At 43.4% G+C, this 21,032-nt stretch overlaps 1 protein-coding gene across 9 annotated transcripts in view; it reads right to left on the bottom strand.

The window, feature by feature from the left end:
- The window catches only part of mbnl2 (muscleblind-like splicing regulator 2), a 109,388-nt gene that overhangs the window by 64,983 nt on the left and 23,373 nt on the right, over nt 1–21,032 (bottom strand). For 6 of the 9 annotated variants that reach the window (XM_038818798.1, XM_038818794.1, XM_038818801.1 and 3 more), the window contains exon 2: nt 9,504–10,358. In XM_038818798.1, coding sequence (XP_038674726.1) covers nt 9,504–9,677 — 174 coding nt within the window. In that variant the 5' untranslated portion in view covers nt 9,678–10,358. The other 3 variants (XM_038818797.1, XM_038818799.1, XM_038818796.1) reach the window with 3 other exon arrangements.

The following is a 21,032-nucleotide window of genomic DNA, read 5'->3' as shown; positions in this document are numbered from 1 at the left end:
GAGGGAAACAAAGATCAAGAGTGACCCGATAGATGGCTGTTCAAATTATGAAGGGGCTTGATAGGGTAGGTGTAGAGAGGATATTCCCACTTGAGGGGGAGACCAGAATCAGGGGTCATAAATTATTATTAATAAATCCAAGAGGGAATTCAGGAGAAAGTTTCTTATTCCAGAGCAATGAGAATGTGGAACTCACTAACACAGAGTACTTGAGGCAAATAGCATAGATGCATTTAAGAGATCACAAGAGTGAAAGGCATAGAAGCATATACTGATAAGGAAATAAGGAGAGATGAAGAGACGTGGGGGATGGAGCATGAAACATATTATGGTCTGTTGTTTCTATGCTGTAAAATTCCATAATCAGCTGCTTCAAACAAAAATAGGTCAGTGTTAATTTCATTAACAAAAAGATTGACCCGACATGTTCATTGTTATTATTAGAACCCATTCCGAGGATTTACCTGGTAGCCTTTCATCTCGCAAGACAATGGTTTGCATGTGGTGGTCAAATGCACGTTAAGCATCGCCTGACGTGGCTCAGGAGTGCCACTTTGGCATGGCAGCACCACATTGGCTGCAGAGGAAGACAGTGGCTAACCCACATATTTTACTTTACTTTTGTCGAGGCAGGGAATCGCCAGGCCTTAAACAAGTCAGACAAGATGTAAATTAATAGTAGACAAAAGTACCATAGGTGTTTTAAATGCAAAAGTGAAACAGAACAATTCTCATGAAAATGTGGAAGCTGTTTCTACAAGTATCAAATTATGAACCATTAACGTTTATTTCACTAGAAAGGGCTCAATAGATAAGATCACTGGTTTGGAAAGGGGGGGGGGGGGGGGGGGTAGCTGCAGGCAAACATTCCTAGCATTCTTTTAAAACGTCTGAAAGGCGTACAAAGAATTCCATATATTTCTGCCCTTTTTGAACATTTATTAACCATTGGATTACTGCTACCAATTCCACATTGCATTGCCCTGGTGATCTACTGCCATGAAAAGCTCAGTGTTTCCTGAACTTCTAGGACAGTGCGAGAGTCAGAATACTATTCAGGATGGGGCCAGCCCCATCTTGAGAAACTGCTCACTGCTGTTGACAGAAAATGGATTTTATTTCAAGTCTCTAACAAGCTGCATTCATATGGAAACTTTAATGTAGTAAAAGGTCTCCGGGGGCTTCATTTGACCCCAAGCCACATACGGTGACATAACAGCAGATGACCAAAAACCTGGTCAAAGAGGAAGGTTTTAAGAAACATCTTGAAAAGAACTGGAAAGGTTGACAGAGTAGTTTCAGAGCTTAGAACCTAGGCAGTTGAAGGCACAGCCACCGATGGTAGGGTCATCAAAATTGGGATGGTCAAGAGGTCAGAATTGGGGGAGCGCAGATATAATAATAATCTTTATTAGCATCACAAGTGGGCTTACAATGACACCACAATTAAGTTACTATGAAAATTGCCTAGTCGCCCGGCGCGTGTTCGGGTACACCGAAGGAGAATTCAGAATGTCCAAATTACCCAACGGCACGTCTTTCGGGACACGTGGGAGGAAACCTAAGTGCCCAGGGGAAACCCTCGTACACAGGGGGAGGACGTGCAGACTCCGCACAGGCAGTGACCCAAGCCGGGAATCGAACTGAAAAGCAATCTTTTACAGGTGCGCTCGATGATATCTGCTGATCGAAAATATCAACCCAGAATATTAATGTTTTTAATGAAAGTTTCTTGAATTGGCCACTGACTCCCTCTCCACAAAGGCTGCCTGGCCTACTGAGTATTTCATCCACAATATTCCTTTAACTGAAGTAGTAAGATTATGACATGGGGATACAGGGTCACTTTATGCCTGAAAATCGGCCATAAAAGATAGATTTCTAGGAAGATTAGTGCAAGGTCTAAAGCTGGAATCTTACGTGATACAGTTGGCCACTGAAATGAGGTTTAGGGAGAGAGAGGGGAGGAAGTGGGTCAGAATCTTCAGATAGATTAACATGCGTCAAATGGATTTTCTTATCCTCCTCCATAATCAGCTTCCCTACTGCTCCTTCCTTGAAGCCTACTTCAGACCACACCTTTGTTCATCTGACCTAATATCTCCTTATGTGGCAGGGTGGGTGTCAAATTCCATTTGATAACGCTCATGTGAAATACCATATGGGATGTTTTGCCAAGTTGAAGGCGCCATACAAATGCAAGTTGCTGTTGGTGCTGACCGCACCATTTTCAATATTCTAATATTGAAAGTAAAATGGTTAGATTTAGTTCTATTTTCGACATTACTATACCTTTGATTTACATTGCAGAAGCAGACGGTAGAAAATAAGACGGGGGACAAATCTTTCCCATTACATTTTCAACCCTTATTCATACATTCCAGGACCCAAAATGAGATTAGGAGAGTTTTGACAGGCATGCAAAGAACCCTGTTTGCTTTGTGAGTAACATTTAAAACTCTGTCAAAAACATTATGAAATGACTTCAGTATTTACCCTTCGGGGCTTAGCTCTCCAGACACTCTTATCTCCTGTTTTCTGGGACGGACAGATCAGTCACCTCAGTACCTTGTTTAAACTGGCTAATAAAATAGTTTCATCTCGAAAGCATGTCAGCGAATGTTGGATCACATTTCAGTAAACAGACGTTAAAATCAACCCAATGACAATCTTTGTGCAGCAGCCCACTTGGAGAAGTCAGCCAACTTAAAACAGAAATAGAAAACGCCTAAAAGCGTTTTGCACAAAAGCTGCTCCAATTTCAAACATGCCCTCAACAACAGTAGGTTTATGGTGGCTCTTTCACCTCTAGGAGCAGAGCTGAACTCAAGAGACCAGACCAGACAAACCTGCATTCAGACAGCACTTTTTTCACACCCCCAGAACACCCTGAAGCACTTTAAAATCAATGATGTCCTTCTGACATGCAATCCCCAACGCAGGAAATGCAGCAGCCAACTTGCACACTGCAAAGTCCTGGACAAACAGCAATGAGTTAAGTCTGCTCCTCACCGATGAGAAGGTGCAGGGGTCCCAAGGAAGCAAATCATTTCAATATGAATCTAGTTCCTACCCCACAGCACCAGCTTCCCGAGTTCACCATAGTAAAATGAAACTGCTAGTTTAAATAAGGACAATAATTGTGAAAAATGTCACAGATGTTCACATTTAAGACAATCGTTGAGATTCACTCTGCAACTGGGTGCAATTTATTGGCTGGGGACTGGTTCGTGTTGGTACTGAGTGCAAGAGCTGGAAATGTATTCTATTCTTCATTCCTGACATTTCTCACTTATAGAGTGCGTTCATCAAATCACACTTTGGTAAAGCGTCCAGTTGTGGGCACTGAGTCACAAGACAACCATTCAAGTCCTGGAAGCTGCGCATAAAAGCCCCAGAAGATAGATCATAGTATCAAAAGAAAGAAAAAGCTTTAAGAGGGGGAATAAAAGAACTTAGATCCATATAGTAGCTGAACACATCACAGAAAGCATTCTGTACACGATTATATACTTTGAATTCAACAACTTACACTTACATAGTACCCTTAACATTTGGAAAACATCCCAAAGCACTTTCCGGGAGTCAGAAAAACATGGACACCAAGACACACAAGGGGATATTAGGACAACCGACCAAAAAGTAGGACAGAGAGGCGGCAGAGAGATTTAGGGAGTAAATTCCGGAGTTCAGGGCATTACTAGCTGAAGGCAAGGCTGCCAGTGACGGAGTGATTGAAATGGAGGAAATGCAAGAAGTCAGAATTGGAGGAGCGCAGAAATCTTGGGAACGGGTGAGGCCATGGAGGGATCTGAAAACCAGGAGAATTTTAAAATCAATGCATTGCTTAACCGGGAGCCACTGCAGCTCAGTGAACACAGGGGTGATAGGTGAACAGGACTTGGTCTGAGATAGGACAGGGAGTTTAGATAATCTCAAGGTTACTGAGGATAGAAAATGGCTTTGGTCTGTGTTAACACAGTGGTTAGCACTGCTGCATCACAGCGCCATGATCCCAGGTTCGATTCCCACTTGGGTCACTGTCTGTGTGGACTCTGCACGTTCTCCCTGTGTCTGTGTGGGTTTCCTTCGGGTGCTCCGGTTTCCTCCCACAAGTCCCGAAAGTTAGGTGAATGAGACAATCTGAATTCTCCCTCAATGTACCTGAACAGGCGCCGGAGCGTGGCGACTAGGGGATTTTCACAGTAACTTCATTGCAGTGTTAATGTAAGCCTACTTGTGACAAAGGTTATTATCCTAGTAATTAGTTTAATTAAATTTCTGCTCACCGGGTATTAGATGCTGAATAAACAGTGACAACATAGACAGTGACGAGATTGGGAGAGGTGGTGGTGAGATAGAATTGGTTGTCATTAGCATACACATAGAAACAGATGCCGTTCCCTAATAGTGTCACTGAGGGGCAGCACACAGACATGAAAAAGGATTGTTAGTGGGGCAAATATGACACCATTTGCACGCAAGGCCATTTTGCACAAAAAGCCATTTTACCCAGTAAACAGTAACTGGGTAAACTAACAGATAATCAATTTTTAATGGTGTTAATTGTGGGGAAATTGTGGCCAGGGCAGTAAGAGAACCATTCACCAGGAAAAATAGGAAAGTTTGACCTTTTCATCCTTGCAGAGATATAGATTTTTAACAGTTACAGTCAAATCAAACAATAACTGTACTAGCACAAGTCCAAATGACTCAATAGCTAACCTTGGAAGGATAACGGGCAGCACGGTGGCGCAGTGGTTAGCAATGCTGCCTCACAGCACCGAGGTCCCAGGTTCAACCCCGGCCCTGGGTCACTGACCATGTGGAGTTTGCACATTCTCCCCGTGTTTGCGTGGGTTTCGCCCCCACAATCCAAAGATGTGCAGGCTAGGTCGATTGGCCACGCTAAATTGTCCCTTAATTGGAAAAAGTGAATTGGGTACTCTAAATTTAAAAGACAAAAAAATCTTGGAAGGATATGAAAATTTCTTCACATAAATAGCGAATGGATTTCTGGGTAAAGTAATGGAAGAAATCTCCCTGGAATTACTTACAGGACCGTTGGATGCTGTGGAAGGAGAGGACAGGGAGCAAGGTCTTTCTGAATGGAAAAGTGGTCTGAATAGCGAGTTTGTGATCATGTAATTATCATTACAGTATAAAAAAGGTGAGGTTTCCAAATACACTGTGGGTCTCCTTTCAGATAAATGAGCAATGAACTGACTTCTAATAACTTCAGCAAACAGATTACTGAAAACAAGCTAGTTTGTGAAACATCTTTTCTTAGCTGGGTTGGGAATCAAGAGCAAATGGAAAGTAATTGCTACACTGAAAGGTCTTTCCCTGGATTAAATTTAGTAGTTTTACTGATCTGGAGAAACATTTTGCAGTTCAGCAGATGGATAGTTTAGCACTTTAAAATAATGCATTTCAATCACAATCATTAAAAGAAAATACATACAATGAGGAAAATAAGCAATCAAATGTCCGTATCGTGGGGCTATTCAACAACATGGACTTTCTAACAGAGTGCTGGCTATTTTGCAATCCTGGGCACCAAAGACTGGATTTTACAAGAGTGAAAGAACATTAGCAACACACACTCTTATTGGTGAGTCTCAACTTATCCATCAAAGCAAAAAAAGTTATGCTTCCTTGAACTGAGCAGAATGGTCTGATCGCTTAGGCGTCAATATGATTCTTTTATTAAAACTGTTTCGTGACCGGCCAGAATCTGCATGAGGTAATTATTTTCTCATCACCTTCGCATCTCATCCACCCCAACCAAAGCGGCTTGCAGCCATGTCAGTCCACCCCCCCCCCCCCCCCTCCACCCCGTCAGTGCAGTCTGATAGCATGCAGCACCAACGCAGATTAGTGAACGACTCTCTAATCTAAATTTACCCAAATGAGAGAAGTGGCTTTGAATGCCAGTTGCTGATAGGATCAAAATTTGCATCTTCATTATTCAATGGTTTTCTGCTGTAGCTATCAGATCAGGTACGTTTTCACAAACAATACAGCAGTCAAATTAAATATGTAAACATTGTCACGGCATCTTCTCAAAGGTCACAAAATGAGATAGAAAGCACTTCAATTATAGCTGACACTCCTACTACAATAAAAATAAATATAGCATCTTTAAATGTACAGAACATCCTCAGATGCTTCAAGGAACATTAGGATTATCTTGGATTGGGTCAGGAAGAGTTTAGGAATTAGGGAAACTAGTACGAGAACATGGACTTTGAGCCAGTTTCTTAACAAGGAGGAAGGCAAAGTAGAGAGATCTTGGGATGGAGTTCCAAACAAGATGGCGTTAAAAGCTCTGCCACCAAAAGTGGGACAGATGGAGTGGTATGGAAGCTAGAAGATTGAAGGATGTGGGAGGCAAAGTCTGACAAGTGGAGGAGGACATGGTCAGATTGGAAAATGATGACAACTTTAAATGTTAATGCATTGGCAGATGTTCATGTGTTGCAAGTCTGCAAGGATAGACAAGTGGACATAGTGCATAGATCATTCGGAATCTGCTCGAAGCATATATTTTTTTTCTTTCTTGCCCCATCACCATTCCCTCTGGCCCTTGAAGACCAACTCACCCGTCATTCAATCGTCCCCGACTTCTACCCTATCATATACCTTCCTACTTTTCCCTCGTCCTACCCATCCCTTGCTCAAAAACTATTACAACTCTAACTTTTCCCAAAGCTGATGAAATGTGATCCATCTGAGAGGTTAACTGCTTCTCTCCCCGCAGAGGCGGAGTATTGCCATTATTTTCTGTTTCTAGATTTCCAGCATCCGCAGTACTGATTTTCGACAGGCGTAGTGCAGCCCAGGTTACACACTACTACATTTTGGATAAATTGAGAGTTTATGGAGTGTGGTTAAAGGAAAGTCAGTAGAGGGAGCTTTGGAACATCAAATCCAAAGGTGGCAAAACCTTGAGGGATTTCAGCCTGGGAAGAGACATGGTGGGGAAAGAGAGACAAATATGCGGAGGTAGAGGTAAGCAATTTCAGAGATAATATGTGATTTCAAGTCCATCTCAGGATCAAGCGGAATGGTTTGTTAAATTAAAAAAGGAAGGCCAGGGAAGAAGGCAAGAGTTAGCATCAAAGACAGATATGTGCGGAGGGCATTGAAAACAATGGCAATAAAAGCAAAATACTGCAGATGCAGGAAATCTGAAACAAAAACCAGAAAGTGCTGCATTTTCTGCTTTTGTATCGCAAACATCGGTTTGGGTTTCCCTGACATTCAATCGAAGGGACCTGTAACTTTCCCCAAGACTTTGATGGGCACTCTGACAGCACTGAAGTGCTGAGAGGTATGAAGGTGCAGCTTAATGTTGTCACCATGCACGAGGATGCTGACCATGCCAGCAGATGTCACCATAAAGGGACAGCATCGGAATTGGGAAAAAAGGTGGAAGAGGGTATGGATAGATCTTCAGTAGATTCCCGCGACAATAAAACGGGGAAGAAAAGGCAAGCATCCAGTTGGACAGTAGAACCACACAAGGGCAGAACCACAGGAGCATAGGAGCATCTGGATTCTGCAAAAAGATTGAGGCAGTGAAGAAAGTACACAGCAGCATGCCCACTATTATGAAGGCTGTCATGGAATGGGGAAACCAACATATTCTGGTCATTTAAAGAGGAAATGAGAATATGAGACAACAGGTGCCAGTTTAGTTCAGTTGACTGTACAGCTGGTTCGTGATGCAGAGCGAGGCCAGCAGTGTGGGTTCAGTTCCCGAACTGGCTGAGGTTATTCACGAAGGTCCCGCCTTCTCAACCTTGCCCCTCGCCTGAGGTGTGGTGACCCTCAGGTTAAACCACCACCAGTTAGCTCTCCCCCTCAAAGGGGAAAGCAGCCTATGATCAACTGGGACTATGGCAACTTTACTTTTACTTTCCTATTATGAGACAATGGATGGCTCAAACGTGGGGTTTTTTTTGTGTAAAGGGTGGTCCGTAGCAATATTGATGGGTAAAGACAATGTTTAAAAGTTAACAATCATCTACTGGGGGGCTAGGATTGGTAGAAAATTAGGGTGGAACTTGAGGGCTAAGTTTTTTTTCTTTTTCATAGGAAGTGGGTGCCACTGGCTAGGTCAGCCTTTGTTACCCATCCCTAATTGCCCTTGAAACGGTGGTGGTGAGCTGCCGTGGTATATCCTATGGAAGAGGCACTTTGAAGAGGACAATAGGGATGATGGGGGAAAATAGCTCAGTGATGAAGGGATGGAAAAATTAGGAGGCTGGGATGGAAGTGGGAAAGCGGAGAAGGCAAGCTGCTTGGGTGGCTGTAATCCCAAGATTAAAAAAGCTCCACGAGGTCAGAATTAGAGGAGCGCAGAGATCTTGGGAGGATTTTAGGGCCTAAGGAAATTACAGAACGTTGGAAGCAAATATGGAGACGGCAGAAGCAGTTTGAGGAAGTGGTTAGCTATGGAGAAGAGAAGCATTTGCCATGAGGTGGTAGAGGCGGGCACGATAGCATCATTTAAGATTCATCTAGACAGATATATGAACGGGCGGGGAACAGAGGGAAGTAGATCCTTTGAAAATAGGCGACAGATTTAGACAAAGGATCTGGATTGGCACAGGCTGGGAGGGCCGAAGGGCCTGTTCCTGTGCTGTAATTTTCTTTGTTCTTTGTTTTTGGTCTATCTAGCCAAGATTTGAATAGCAATAGTGGAGGCTGTTGTATGGCACACATAGATCTGGAGATTGATAAATTGGTTATTCAACAGAAATACAAATGTATGCTGTCTTGCTTTAATGAGTGATGGGAGGGTATGGGTGCGTGCTTTCGGTGGAAAAAAGGCATCAAAGGTTTAGAGAAGAGGGCGGGAGTAAGACCTTGATGGTAATAGCTCGCCTCAAATGTGACTGCACAGAGGCTATAAGCAATAACGAAACTTGAGGGGCCAAGTCAATTTTATGAAGAGGCAAAACACAAATCGGTGGGGGAGGCGGGGAGGGCGAGTGGGATTTTGCTACACGTGGTCACTAAAGATAAGGGGCAGCAAAATGACTGAAAAGGAAGAAAGTATTGAGAATAGTTTGCTAAATAAGTCTGAATAGAGCTCTGAAGGGCAAACAATATTTTAGAACATGCTATCACAGAGAAATAAAAGTGGCTGGATTATTTGAAGATTAACTAATATAAATGGATTATACAGGAGGGTTTTAAAATAATAGTGACGAGTGCTGGGTAAAATCTTTATTTTCAAATTTGCTCCAAGGCAAATACGTAAAAATCATCTGAACCTTCCCCACTGTCGCTCTTAAAGACATGAAAGTGTTTCTATTATGTGTTTACTTCACCATGAAATAAAATTCTCAATATGTTAAAAATTGTCAAACTCTAATGTGGATTCACATTTCTAAGTTACAATCACCAAAGTTTACAAGGCAGGCCAATGGGTTTTGGGGCACAAAATTAGAAATTGCACTACTGAAATGCTCAACATTAAAATTCCTTACCTTAAGGGAATCAAAGCATGCAATAACTCGCCCATTTTCAACCTGACAGCTTTTTGGTGGATGTGCAAACTTGCATTCCTGGTCTGAACGTGAACATGTCCCTCTCTGAAACTGTCTGCACACTTCTAGTGTCAGCCATTTTGTATCACGTACTGGAGCAACGTTTAAAGCCATAATAAATCGTCAAAGTGAAACGTGGTTCAGAACAACTTAATATCAGGATTCTTGGGGAAAGAATGCAGCAGTCAGAATTAAAGTCAAAAATATAGCTCTTTTTTTTTAAATATAAAAACGCCTCTTAATGGTCATAAAAGCAGGAAATTACTTCATAAAACGCTGCAGGAGAACTATTCTGCTGCCTGCTAGTTAACATTAAAACAGACAACTCGTCAGCAAGTTATCGGTCACCAGTTGGGAGTTGTGGCCTTCAGCTTGGGGTTTTAACCCCTTCTTGTTGGTGGCAGGTCCGGCTGTTTTATAACGTATTTCTGCTGACGCAGCACTTCACTGCTTTTAATAAAAAGTTATTTCGATGCAATCACACCCGTTGATTGAATACTAATCGCATTCGAGTCACTTCCAGTTATTGATTTCACTGCATTCGGCACATTCAGCTCTCTGTATGTTGGTTTAGTTCCTCTTGCAGCAGATTGTTGTCCCAGTTTTTTTTGATGTTACGGCCAGTTTAAGATGAGGCAGCAGCTACAGATGCAGCAGCAGAGACGTGTTGTTTTCAGTTGCACGTCAGGTCAGACATTTGTTTAATTGGCAACAAACAGGTCTGAAAAGAGCAGAATGACCTAAAAGCAGTTCCAAGAAACACAGACTTCAGTAAAGGCACTTTTTATCACTGACCTGTTGACAAAAACAAAAATAGGAAAATCAATGTTTTAGTACAGTAACTTTCACTCTACTCGAACCAGCACTGCTATATTGTACGAAGTTGCTGATCACTTCTAATGTACTCGAGATGAGAATGGAAGCAGTACTAACAAGGCAGCATACTGCAGTCAGCCATGCTATTGCAGATTAAAAAAGGAGTTGGCTTTCCTCGTGAAACTATGCTTGATGGGGGGAACAGCCAATCGCAACAAGTATTGCGGCAATATTCTGGGCAGCAATCCAATAGTCTGATGTATCTCATAAATGGCTGAGTGTGCCAGATGACACTGTGCTCTCTATATTGAAAATGCCTCGACCCAATGAGACCAGCCCCACTGCTACATAGAGGTACTGTAAGCCTGGTTTCAAACTGATCGGAAACTCATCTCTGCACGCTGCACTTCTATTAACTCTATTCCGCTGATTCATTCAGGATCAGTTTCGCAGCCCCCCTCCCCTCCAAAATAAAGAAAGGGCAGTCACGGCCTTCAGCTCCCTTATCTTGAAGAAAATGGACATACAGTAATTCAGCCAATGTTTCACTAACATCTGCGAACACTTACATCTACAGACGCGGAGCAGTGAAAGGGAACCACAGAAGGTAATGACGGAATGGGGGTGGGGAAAGTAAACAGCGCAGATTCTGTCAAACAGGCAGCAGCTATATTCTACTTCCTTCATGATTTAACCCTGTGAATGCTAAACACGAATGAGCACACCTAAACATCCAATTTTGATCAAGGACAGGATAATTGCAGGATACCGAACTGCTAAGTACCCGATTTGAAAATACACACACTTAAATTACAATTTTGTTTTAAATGCAATGTTCTGACTGCTGCATGTTATTCTTTCAAACATTACTGAACGTTACCTTTATACGGCAAGGTAATTAGCCACAGGCATCTCTTTCTAAATGATTCTATATTGTTTGAGTGGCACTACTCCGTAACTGTGGGGCACAGCGAGGGGCCGGCCTCCATGAACTACCACAGCCAGTGCAGGGATTGAATCTGCACCATTGGCATCATTCTGCATCACACTCTAGTTATTTGGCCAAATGAGCTAAGCCACACACAAACATACCTAACAGTCTACTGCACAGGTTAATAATCCATCTTCCTGGTGGAGCACTGCATTATTTATTGTAACAATTTGTTACATGTTCCAGGGAGCATGTGCTCCAGCAATATCTAAGCTTAACTTTAGTGTCTTGTTTAAACTTGTTTGTACCAAACCAATACAATAATCAAAATCTGAACAATGTAGAGCAACACAGGAGGAGGAAACGGTGTTCATTTCAAGAGCCTTGGACAAAATACAATGGCAGACATTTTTACAATCTGCGTATTTTTATTACCAGTCTTCAAGATTAAATAATGTTACCCTCCTGCAGCTGATCTTTAAATAAGTTGTGTGGAGTGGTTACACATGAGTGCACACAACCTGTGCCCAGCAGCTAAATCCTTTCGTCAGGGGCAACCAACAGGTTTTGAGAAAGCTAGGCAGAGATCTATCCAGGCTAATTCTAGCCCTCTTTAACAAGATTAGTAACAGTTGCCCTTCTCACTTTCGCAGTTTGGGAGTAGCGCATAGAATGGGATGAAGGGGTTCAGGGTTACCTGAAGATGCTTGCATCCGACGAGCTCAACTTGAGAGAGTTTAACGTTTGCACATGTGGCTTTACACCCACAGGCTGTCGACTTATAAAAAGGAGACAATCTGACTTGTTAGAAACCGAAAACCGAAGAGGAAAGTGAAAGAACCACTGGATTTAAATCAAACTTTTTTTTGCTTTGCTGATCTTAGTTAATATGTTAGTTCATTGCTCAAAATGTCACAGGGAAAAATAAATCAAATATAGGTAAGAACAAATATACCAGCCTTATAAACCAAACATAGAACATCAGTCTGCATCAACTCTAAACGTAGCGGCAATATCGTAAACGTACGGCAGCACGGTAGCATTGTGGATAGCACAATTGCTTCACAGCTCCAGGGTCCCAGGTTCGATTCCGCTTGGGTCACTGTCTGTGCCCGTGTGTGCGTTGGTTTCCTCCGGGTGCTCCGGTTTCCTCCCACAGTCCAAAGATGTGCAGGTTAGGTGGATTGGCCACGATAAATTGCCCTTAGTGTCCAAAATTGCCCTTAGTGTTGGGTGGGGTTACTGGGTTATGGGGATAGGGTGGAGGTGTTGACCTTGGGTAGGGTGCTCTTTCCAAGAGCCGGTGCAGACGCGATGGGCCGAATGGCCTCCTTCTGCACTGTAAATTCTATCTATGAATCATTTACAACTGAAATGAAAGGGAGCTGAAGCTACAGTCCAATTGATAAAGTACTACTAAAGCAAATTCAGTATTAATCACTGCTTAAATGCGGTGGTACAATATTGATGACTGTATCATGATTAAAATATTAATACAAGAATTTCACAAAACATTAGATGGCAAAATTAATTGTACGTGTGTGTATTAAAATTCAAGAATCAGATAATTACAATTACAAGAGAAACGTCCACTGGGCTACCTAAGGAAACAGTGACATATTTAAGCTGACAAAGTTGTGGATTATTGGGGAGAGCGAGGGAGAATGTAAATTTGAAGATGTTGCTGATTATTCTTGGGACGATGGTCTCTCTCTGCGCTCCTGTTTTTTTCTACAAACCACATGGGTCAATTCTCAGTCGCCTGCTGATTTCCTTTGCCGCTTAAATATTCCTCCTCAACAGAGATAACTAGCGGCACAAGTCTGCATCGCAGCCATTGCCCATGTTCTCCCCCCACCTCCCAAACAATTTTATGAGAACTTAAATTTGTGTCCATCTCAATGTGGAATTTATCCGATATAAACTTTCAGAATCTTGGAAGATTTGTGACATGTCACTCTCAATCTTATCAGCTCTAATAAGGCCCATGCTACTTTGATTACTGCCACTAACCTTCTCACTCACAACTCTAAAATTGCACATTCTTGTGCAATTCTACTCATCAGCTTATTTACCTTCTTCCCCTGGTTTGACAGTGGCATGCATGAAATATCTTCATAATTAGGAAAAATGTGCTTTTGATTTGGAGGATAGGAGAGTAAATGATTACATTATTTTTTTTAAACATTCATGGATGTCGGCGTCATGGTGTTGTCCATCCCTACTTGCCCTTGAGAAGGTCACGGTGAGCCACCTTCTTGAATACAATTGAGTGGCTTGTTAGGCCATTCCAGAGGGTCGTTAAGCGTCAGAAGCACTGATTACAGGACCGACGTTGTAAGAATTGGCCAGTGTTGATTAATGAAAGAAAGCATCAAAAAAACGCGACACGATTTAAGCCACGTTATATTTTAGTGTTTCAGCATCGCCCAGTGGTTAAATATTAACAACAGCTTTATCTGGAGTCGACTTTGCCATGCTCATAAATGCAAACATCCCTGAAAGTGCATAAAGGTTTATTTATATCTCCACAAGTATAGAAATTGGTTTTCTCTTACACCCAGTGCTGCAAAGGGTTTTGACAACTCTTCAAAAAAAAAGGCACTTTGGCAGCAAAGTAATAAACAGTATTTTGATTTTTTTTTTTAAATGGTCACAATAACACATTTGGAACAAGGTCAAAACTTTTATTTAAAAGTTATTTTTAAAAATCTTTTATTGTGCTCAAATGTTTGATTAATCTACAGCCAGAAGTGGAAAAATCTGCTTTTACATTGCTGATCCAAGGCCATTAAAATGAGGATTCATGGCCGGTTAGACTTTGTTGCTTTTGATCTCACGAGATGCAAAGAACTAGGGAAAATATTGCGGAACAGTGATGGCAGAGTCAAATATTAAATTGTCCACTGCCTCCCTAATGTATTTTCTTCTCAAGTTAATCCCCAGGTAGCCAGATAATTCTCGCCTGCCCACTCCATATTACCATATGCGCCAATGGGTATTTCTGCCAGGAAATGGTCTAGACAATTCCACCAAAACTGGCAAGCAGATTAAAGTTCAGATCCAAAGTGTTAATTAGATAGATAGATAGATAGAATTTACAGTGCAGAAGGAGGCCATTCTTACTGGGAGGCCAATGCCCCAATGTTGCAACTCCTGGCTTAAACCCCGGGCTAGTTTAACATTTTAAAAACTTCTGCAACGGCCTATTCCAGTTCGTGCAACCAATTCACTTCCTATATTCTCAAGATGAAGAAGATCCAGATCAAAGGAAATGTACACATTTAGGAACAAATTGTGGCTCAAGGTAATTACTCTCCAATTTTAATCTTCGTTATTCAGCAAGTCACTTCTGGACACTGATAATAGGGCATATATTTTTCTAGGTATCTTTAAGAGCCCTATAAAGAGCAAGCTCCATCTGGTTTTCTATTATTCTTCAATGGTGAGGAAACCACAAAATAAAGCTGAGAATAGCCATCCAGTATCCAACACTGTGATATAGAAATCTTGCAAAGGGAATCTACAGTATCCCCTGGTACCAATCTCACCCCCACTTTTAAAGGCGACTGTTTATGGATGCTATTTAATTCAACATTACATAAAAAACATATCAGGTTTCCATTATTTGTAACATCATGATTATCCTTGTTTACATCATCTTACCAGTTTAACTCCACAAGTCATATTAATATAGTGATTTTAACATAATAAAACACCCCAGGCTCGTCAGGCATTATAAAGCAAAATAGGACATTGAGCCATATGAGGAGATATCAGGGCAAATGGCCAAAAGCTTGGGTCGCCGAAGTAGGTTTTATGGAGGGTATTGGAGGAGGAAAAAGAGGAGTGGACAAGCCTAGAGGGGGAATTCCAGAGCTCATGGCCTTGGCAGCTGCCAACGATAAAATGGTCAAAATCGAGGGATGCGGGAAGAGGCCAGAATTGGAGGAACGTAGGTCGTAATAATAAAAATAATAATAATCGCCTATTGTCACAAGTAGGCTTCAAATGAAGTTACTGTGAAAAGCCCCTAGTCGCCACATTCCGGCACCTGTTCGGGGAGGCCGGTACGGGAATTGAACGCGCGCTGCTGGCCTTGTTCTGCTTTACAAGCCAGCTGTTTAACCCACTGTGCTAAACCTACCCCCAACTGAGGGCTGTGAGAGTGGAGTAAATTACAGGGATAGGAGGGGGCAAGGTCAGAGGGGGATTTGGAAACAAGGGTGGGAATTTTGAAAGCAAGGCGTTGCTTAAACAGGAGCCAATGTAGGTTAATGGCTACAGTGTGATGGATGGATGGAACTTGATTTCGGACAAGGGCACCGTTTTGGTTGACGTCGAGTTGACAGAGGGCAGACCTCCGGTGGTGGCATGTGGAAGGTCGTGCATTAGGTAGCTCCCGCTAGGATACTTGTTCTTTTGGCCCTTGATGCCCCGTCACCGGGGTTTTGATGGATAATCTCTTCCTATAAGAAAGTAGAGGGGTTCTGGAGGAGAAGCGTATCGATAAAGACCACAACTAAGAAGTCTGTGGCTGTAAGTCCTTCAACTGACTCGAAGGTTCCACGTCGAGCCTCAGTAGTGAAGATGGCAGCGGTGGGTGAGGCAGTCGGGCCCGCCCCGGTCACGGCAGATATGACAACGGGGGTACTGGCCATCAAGTTAGAAAAACAGTTTGAAAGGGGAGCACGGTGGCGCAGTGGTTAGCATGCTGCCTCACGGCGCTGAGGTCCCAGGTTCAATCCCAGCTCTGGGTCACTGTCCGTGTGGAGTTTGCACATTCTCCCCGTGTCTGCGTGGGTCCCCACAACCCAAAGATGTGCAGGGTAGGTGGATTCGCCACGCTAAATTGCCCCTTAATTTAAAAGAAAATGAAAAACAGTTTGAGAAATAATTTGAGAGGCAATGCAGGGTGACGCTCGACACTCAGCGTGCCGATTGACTGGGTCCTGTTCGTGAGAAGGTGGAGAAGACATCAGAGGCTGTAAAGGAACGGTGAGGTGTAGAAAGGGGTGGAGGCTTTGTTGATGCACAGCGACCAGATCGCCTCACTGGATGCAGAGATCTCGGTGGTGGCGGAAAAAACAAGAATCAGAGGGTGAAGGTGGATGACCTGGAGAATCAGTCGGGGGGACAAAGGCGCAGAAACAGTGGGGTGCTGGGGGGCCTGAATCCAACTGCTTGCAGACGTTCGGTAAGATGGTGGGGGAGGGGGTACTGGCGTCCCGTCCAGAGTTGAATGGGGCCCATCGAACACTCCAGCAGAAGCCTCGGGTGAACTTGCCACCACGAGCGGTGATAGCCAGATTCCACAGCTTCCAGGAGAAGGAGCCGGTCCTGAATTGGCCAAGGGGAAACGTGACCCAAGATGGGAAGGAAGTCACGTTTGAATATATCAGGGTCATGGTGCAGAGCTGGTAAAGAAGCAGGCAGCCTTTAAAAAGGCCAAAGTGGCGTCATGCAAGAGTGGAGCGAGGTTTGGAGTGGTGTACCTTGTGAGGCTGCGAGTTGCCTTCGGGTCAAAAGACCATACTTCGGGGCAGGTACAAGCGTTTGTTAGAGTGTGGACTGGGATTGAAAAATAGGCTCCGTTATGGCTGGGATGGGGTTGTTTTGTACAAGTTAAATGGTAGGGGAAGGGAGGATAACTGTTTTGTGGGATACTGTTTACGGCAATATTTCTCTTGTATTCGGAAATATATGGCTCCCAGTGGGAACGTATTTTTGGAAGGGGTGCTGAGTTTTTGTTATATTTTGGTAGCCGAGATGGGTAGAGGCACTTTTCTCTCGGAGCTGGTAAAGCTTTAGCTAGCGAACGCGAGTGAAGTGGGGGGGTGGTCTGCGGCCTGTTGGACTGGATTTAGTGCTTCGATGAGCCTAGCCCTTTTGTTTGGTTGGGGATGGTTAGGAGGGGTGCTGATCTCTGGAATGTGATCAATATGGATATTTGGGTGGAGTTTGGTTCAGGGGAGGAGGACAGAATACTCAGCCATTGTCGTCTCAGATCATGACTCTCATTTGGCAGATTCGGTTCTGAAGTTTCGCCCCATTCAGCATCCATCGTGGAGTTTAGATGTAGAATTGTTGGCGGACCTGGGGTTTTGTGGGCACATGTCTAAGGCCATTAGTGAGTATGTGGAATTCAATCAGAATGATTTGGTCTTACCCTCCACGCTTTGGGAAGCCTTGAAGGTGGTGATTAGAGGATAAATTATAGGTGCATATGGAGAGGGAGGAAAGGGTAGAACTGCAGAGGCTGGTCGATGAGATCTTGGAGGTGGGCCATAGGTACTCATACGACCCCTACCCCAGAGCTCCTGGCAAGCAGGAAAAAGCTGCAGGCACAGTTTGATTGTTGTCTACGGGGAAGGTGGTGAGACAGTTGCAGCGGTCGGGCGGGGGGGGGGGGGGGGGGAGGAGAAGAGGGGGGTCTTTTTATGTGTATGGGGAGAAGGCCAGGCGTCTGTTAGCTCATCAGCTGAGGTGGCAGGTGGCCTCCAGGCAGATTATTCAGGTGAGGGATTTGAGTGGGAGTTTGGTTTCCACCCCTGATAAAGTTAACACGACATTTGAGGCTTTTTAACAAGAATCTTTATAAATCAGAGCCCTCTGTAGGGGGAGAGCAGACATGTAGACTTTCTTTGGCGGATGGGAGTTTCCAGTGTAGGGGATGAGAGACGGGAGGAGTTGGAGGCCCCATTAGGTCCAGAGATTTTGACTGGTATTGGGCGGATGCGAACAGGTAAAATGCCTGGGCCTGATGGGTTTCCAGTCAAATTTTATAAGAAGTTTGCAGATCAGTTGGTTCCGATTTTGGTAGACATGTTCAACGACTCTGTCCCAGGGTCCTCGTCTGCTACACTCTCGCAAGCCTCCATTTCACCACTGTTGTAAAATGGTACGGATTCAATGGAGAGTGTCATACCGGCCTATGTCGCTGCTAAATGTGCATGCCAAAATATTGGCTAAGGTACTGGCAGTATGGTTGGAGCTCTATCTTCCCAAGGTGATTGTGGAGGATCAGACAGGCTTTGTCAAGGGGCGGCAGTTGTCAAGCAATCTCAGGAGGCTGTTGAATGTGGTTCTCCCCCATCCCAGGAGCCCACACCAGAGGTGATAAGTGTCTTGAGATGCCAAGAAGCCATTCGATAGGGTGGCGAGGAGGTACCTGTTTGAAGTCCTGGAGGGGTTTGGTCTTGGGTTAAAATTGATTGTTGTGTGTGTTATATGGGGCCCCCTTGTCAAGCTTTTACTTTTTAAAACAAATATCTGTTGCTGGCCCATTCAATCCACTGAATATTTTGCATCGAGTGTTTTGGGGCCTTAACTTACCATAGAATTCTTACCGTTCAGGAGGCCATTCGGCCCACAGTGTCTGCACCAACCTTCTGTAAAAGCACCCTAACCGAGGCCCACTGCCCTATCCCCATAACCCACCTAACCTGCACATCTTTGGACACTAAGGGTCAATTTCTCATGGCCAATCCACCTAACCTGCACATTTTTGGATAATGGGTGGAAATCCACGCAGACACGGAAAAAGTACAAACTCCGCACAGACATTCACACAAGGTCGGATTTTAACCCGGGTCCTTGGTGCTGTAAGTGGCAGTGCTAACCACTGTGCCACCCCTTCATCTGTAATTCTTCCCTACTTCATGTCAGTTAGTTTAGTGGGGGAGGCACTGGGTGGGGAAGGAGTGCAGAGAACATAAGAGAGGGGGAAACATGTTGATACTTGGCTTTGGAAGGCTTCTGCCAGGGCAGTTCATACTCCAGTCATTACCTGTTTTTCCCTTCTCTTAGATTCCAAGGCTGCTACCAACTGCTTCACGTAGCCAGTTATTGAGCATCTCTACCTCCCTCACTCAACATCTCTCAAAATTCTCACATTATGCTTCTTAGTACCTCATGCTAAAATAATTTCAGTCTTTTTACAAGTCTGTTTCTTCATTCATGTGCGCAGGAAAGTGCTTTCCCTCATTTTCTGTTCTATTTCTTTTTGAATGTTGTTCATCTTCAATATCTTCTAGTTCTGATGAAAGATTTACACCTGCATTGTTCTATCTGCACACACTGATTGAGTGTTTCCAGTAGGTTTGTATTTTTGCTCCGGATAGACGCTCACCTGCCATACCTTTTCAGAACTGACAAAAGATCTCTGCCCAAAATACAAATTCATCTTTTAAACGGTAATGACAAATCTGTTGCGCAAGTTTGTTCGGCAAACACAACTGCTGATAGAACCTCCTCTTTCTGAATAATTTGGAAAAGCATATTGTGTTTGCTAATACTATCTTTGTTAATATTTAAATGCTGTAATTAGAGAACAGGGTGGCCATGATCAATGTTGGCTGCCCATCTGGGAACCGGCTTACACAAAATGCTCTCCTCATTACCATGAAAACTTTCTCTACCTAATAAACCTTGCAAAATATGTGATATACTTTCTCCAAGTCATTGAGGGTTTATTTAATGTTTCCTGTTTTTGCAACAAAGTGAAAATTGCAATATCACAGTTATACAACCCAAATAGATTCCAGAAGGGTGCAGTGATACTCAGTGAAAGAACCAGCCAGCCATTTCGGTTTGACCCAAATTTAATGCAACTCCAGCAAAGGTGGCAAAGACTCCCATCGAAAGGGTCCTTTACTCCATCTGTGCATTTTGTTTTTTCCAACGTATCCTACCCAGGTTAACTAAAATGCTTGTATAGTATGGACAGTCCTAACTACTTTGTACACACATGTAATTCTGTGAAAAACTGTGAAGCATAATGGGTTTTCATTTTTAGGATGTATGCTGCTCATTGTGAATATGGAGGTGGTGGTGGGGGGGGGGGAGAGAGAGAGGGTCCAAAAGATTATCTGTTCGAATTAAAACCAACAAATGTGCAGAATCTTTTAATACATCCTTCACCCGCTTCATCCAGATTTAAGATTAGCAGGAGACCACCGCACAATTTACATTTAGATGCAAGCCAATTTAAACAAAGGGGGTGGAAAAAGCCCGGTCTACATTTCAAGATAGACCCAGCAGAGTCAGTTTGCAGTAATATCCAACATAGATTCCCTCCATAAATACTGTGGTGGGCAAACAGTACGATACAATCAAGTGGTTATGCAAGGAATTGAAAGACCACACCCTTGCTTACTGTATTTGCGGCAGGATAACTCGGGACATTGTCAGATTTTCCTTCCACCCCTTCCAGCGGAAAGTTTGCCATTGCAAAGCACTCCACCCGCACAGCCTGGCCAAGAACTGATGGAATTCATTCCAAAATCTGGCCACAGTGACAGGCACCTTCACTGAAAGAAACCTGCAATGTGGAACCTGGGCTTCTCGCCTGTCTGTTTGTCAAAGTTGGCAAAACTAAATGCAAACAAGCTGCAGGTTGACAAAAAAACAAACAGCCGTTGGATTTATTGCCGAGGTAATCTGTTCAGTGTGCAAATTAGGTTTCCTTGAAATTTAATGAGCCTTCTTTCATTCTGCAGTAGAACTGCAGTATCCGACATTCAGTGCAACGACACTCTCTCTCACACAAGGAAGCACTCGGGAGGAATAAAGCAGGCAACTTGATGGAATGGGTCATGCAGCAGAAATATTTATTTCACCCCAGAAATTGCTCGGTTTTCTGGGTTGTACATTGTCAATTCATATTGCACAAAGAGCTGTGTTTTTGGCTGCTTGGAGCAAAGGGATTAAAACAGTCTTTA

This window comes from Scyliorhinus canicula, chromosome 14 (assembly GCF_902713615.1).
Source record: "Scyliorhinus canicula chromosome 14, sScyCan1.1, whole genome shotgun sequence".
Lineage (NCBI taxonomy): Eukaryota > Metazoa > Chordata > Chondrichthyes > Carcharhiniformes > Scyliorhinidae > Scyliorhinus > Scyliorhinus canicula.
This window is presented reverse-complemented; position numbering and strand designations above follow the sequence as displayed.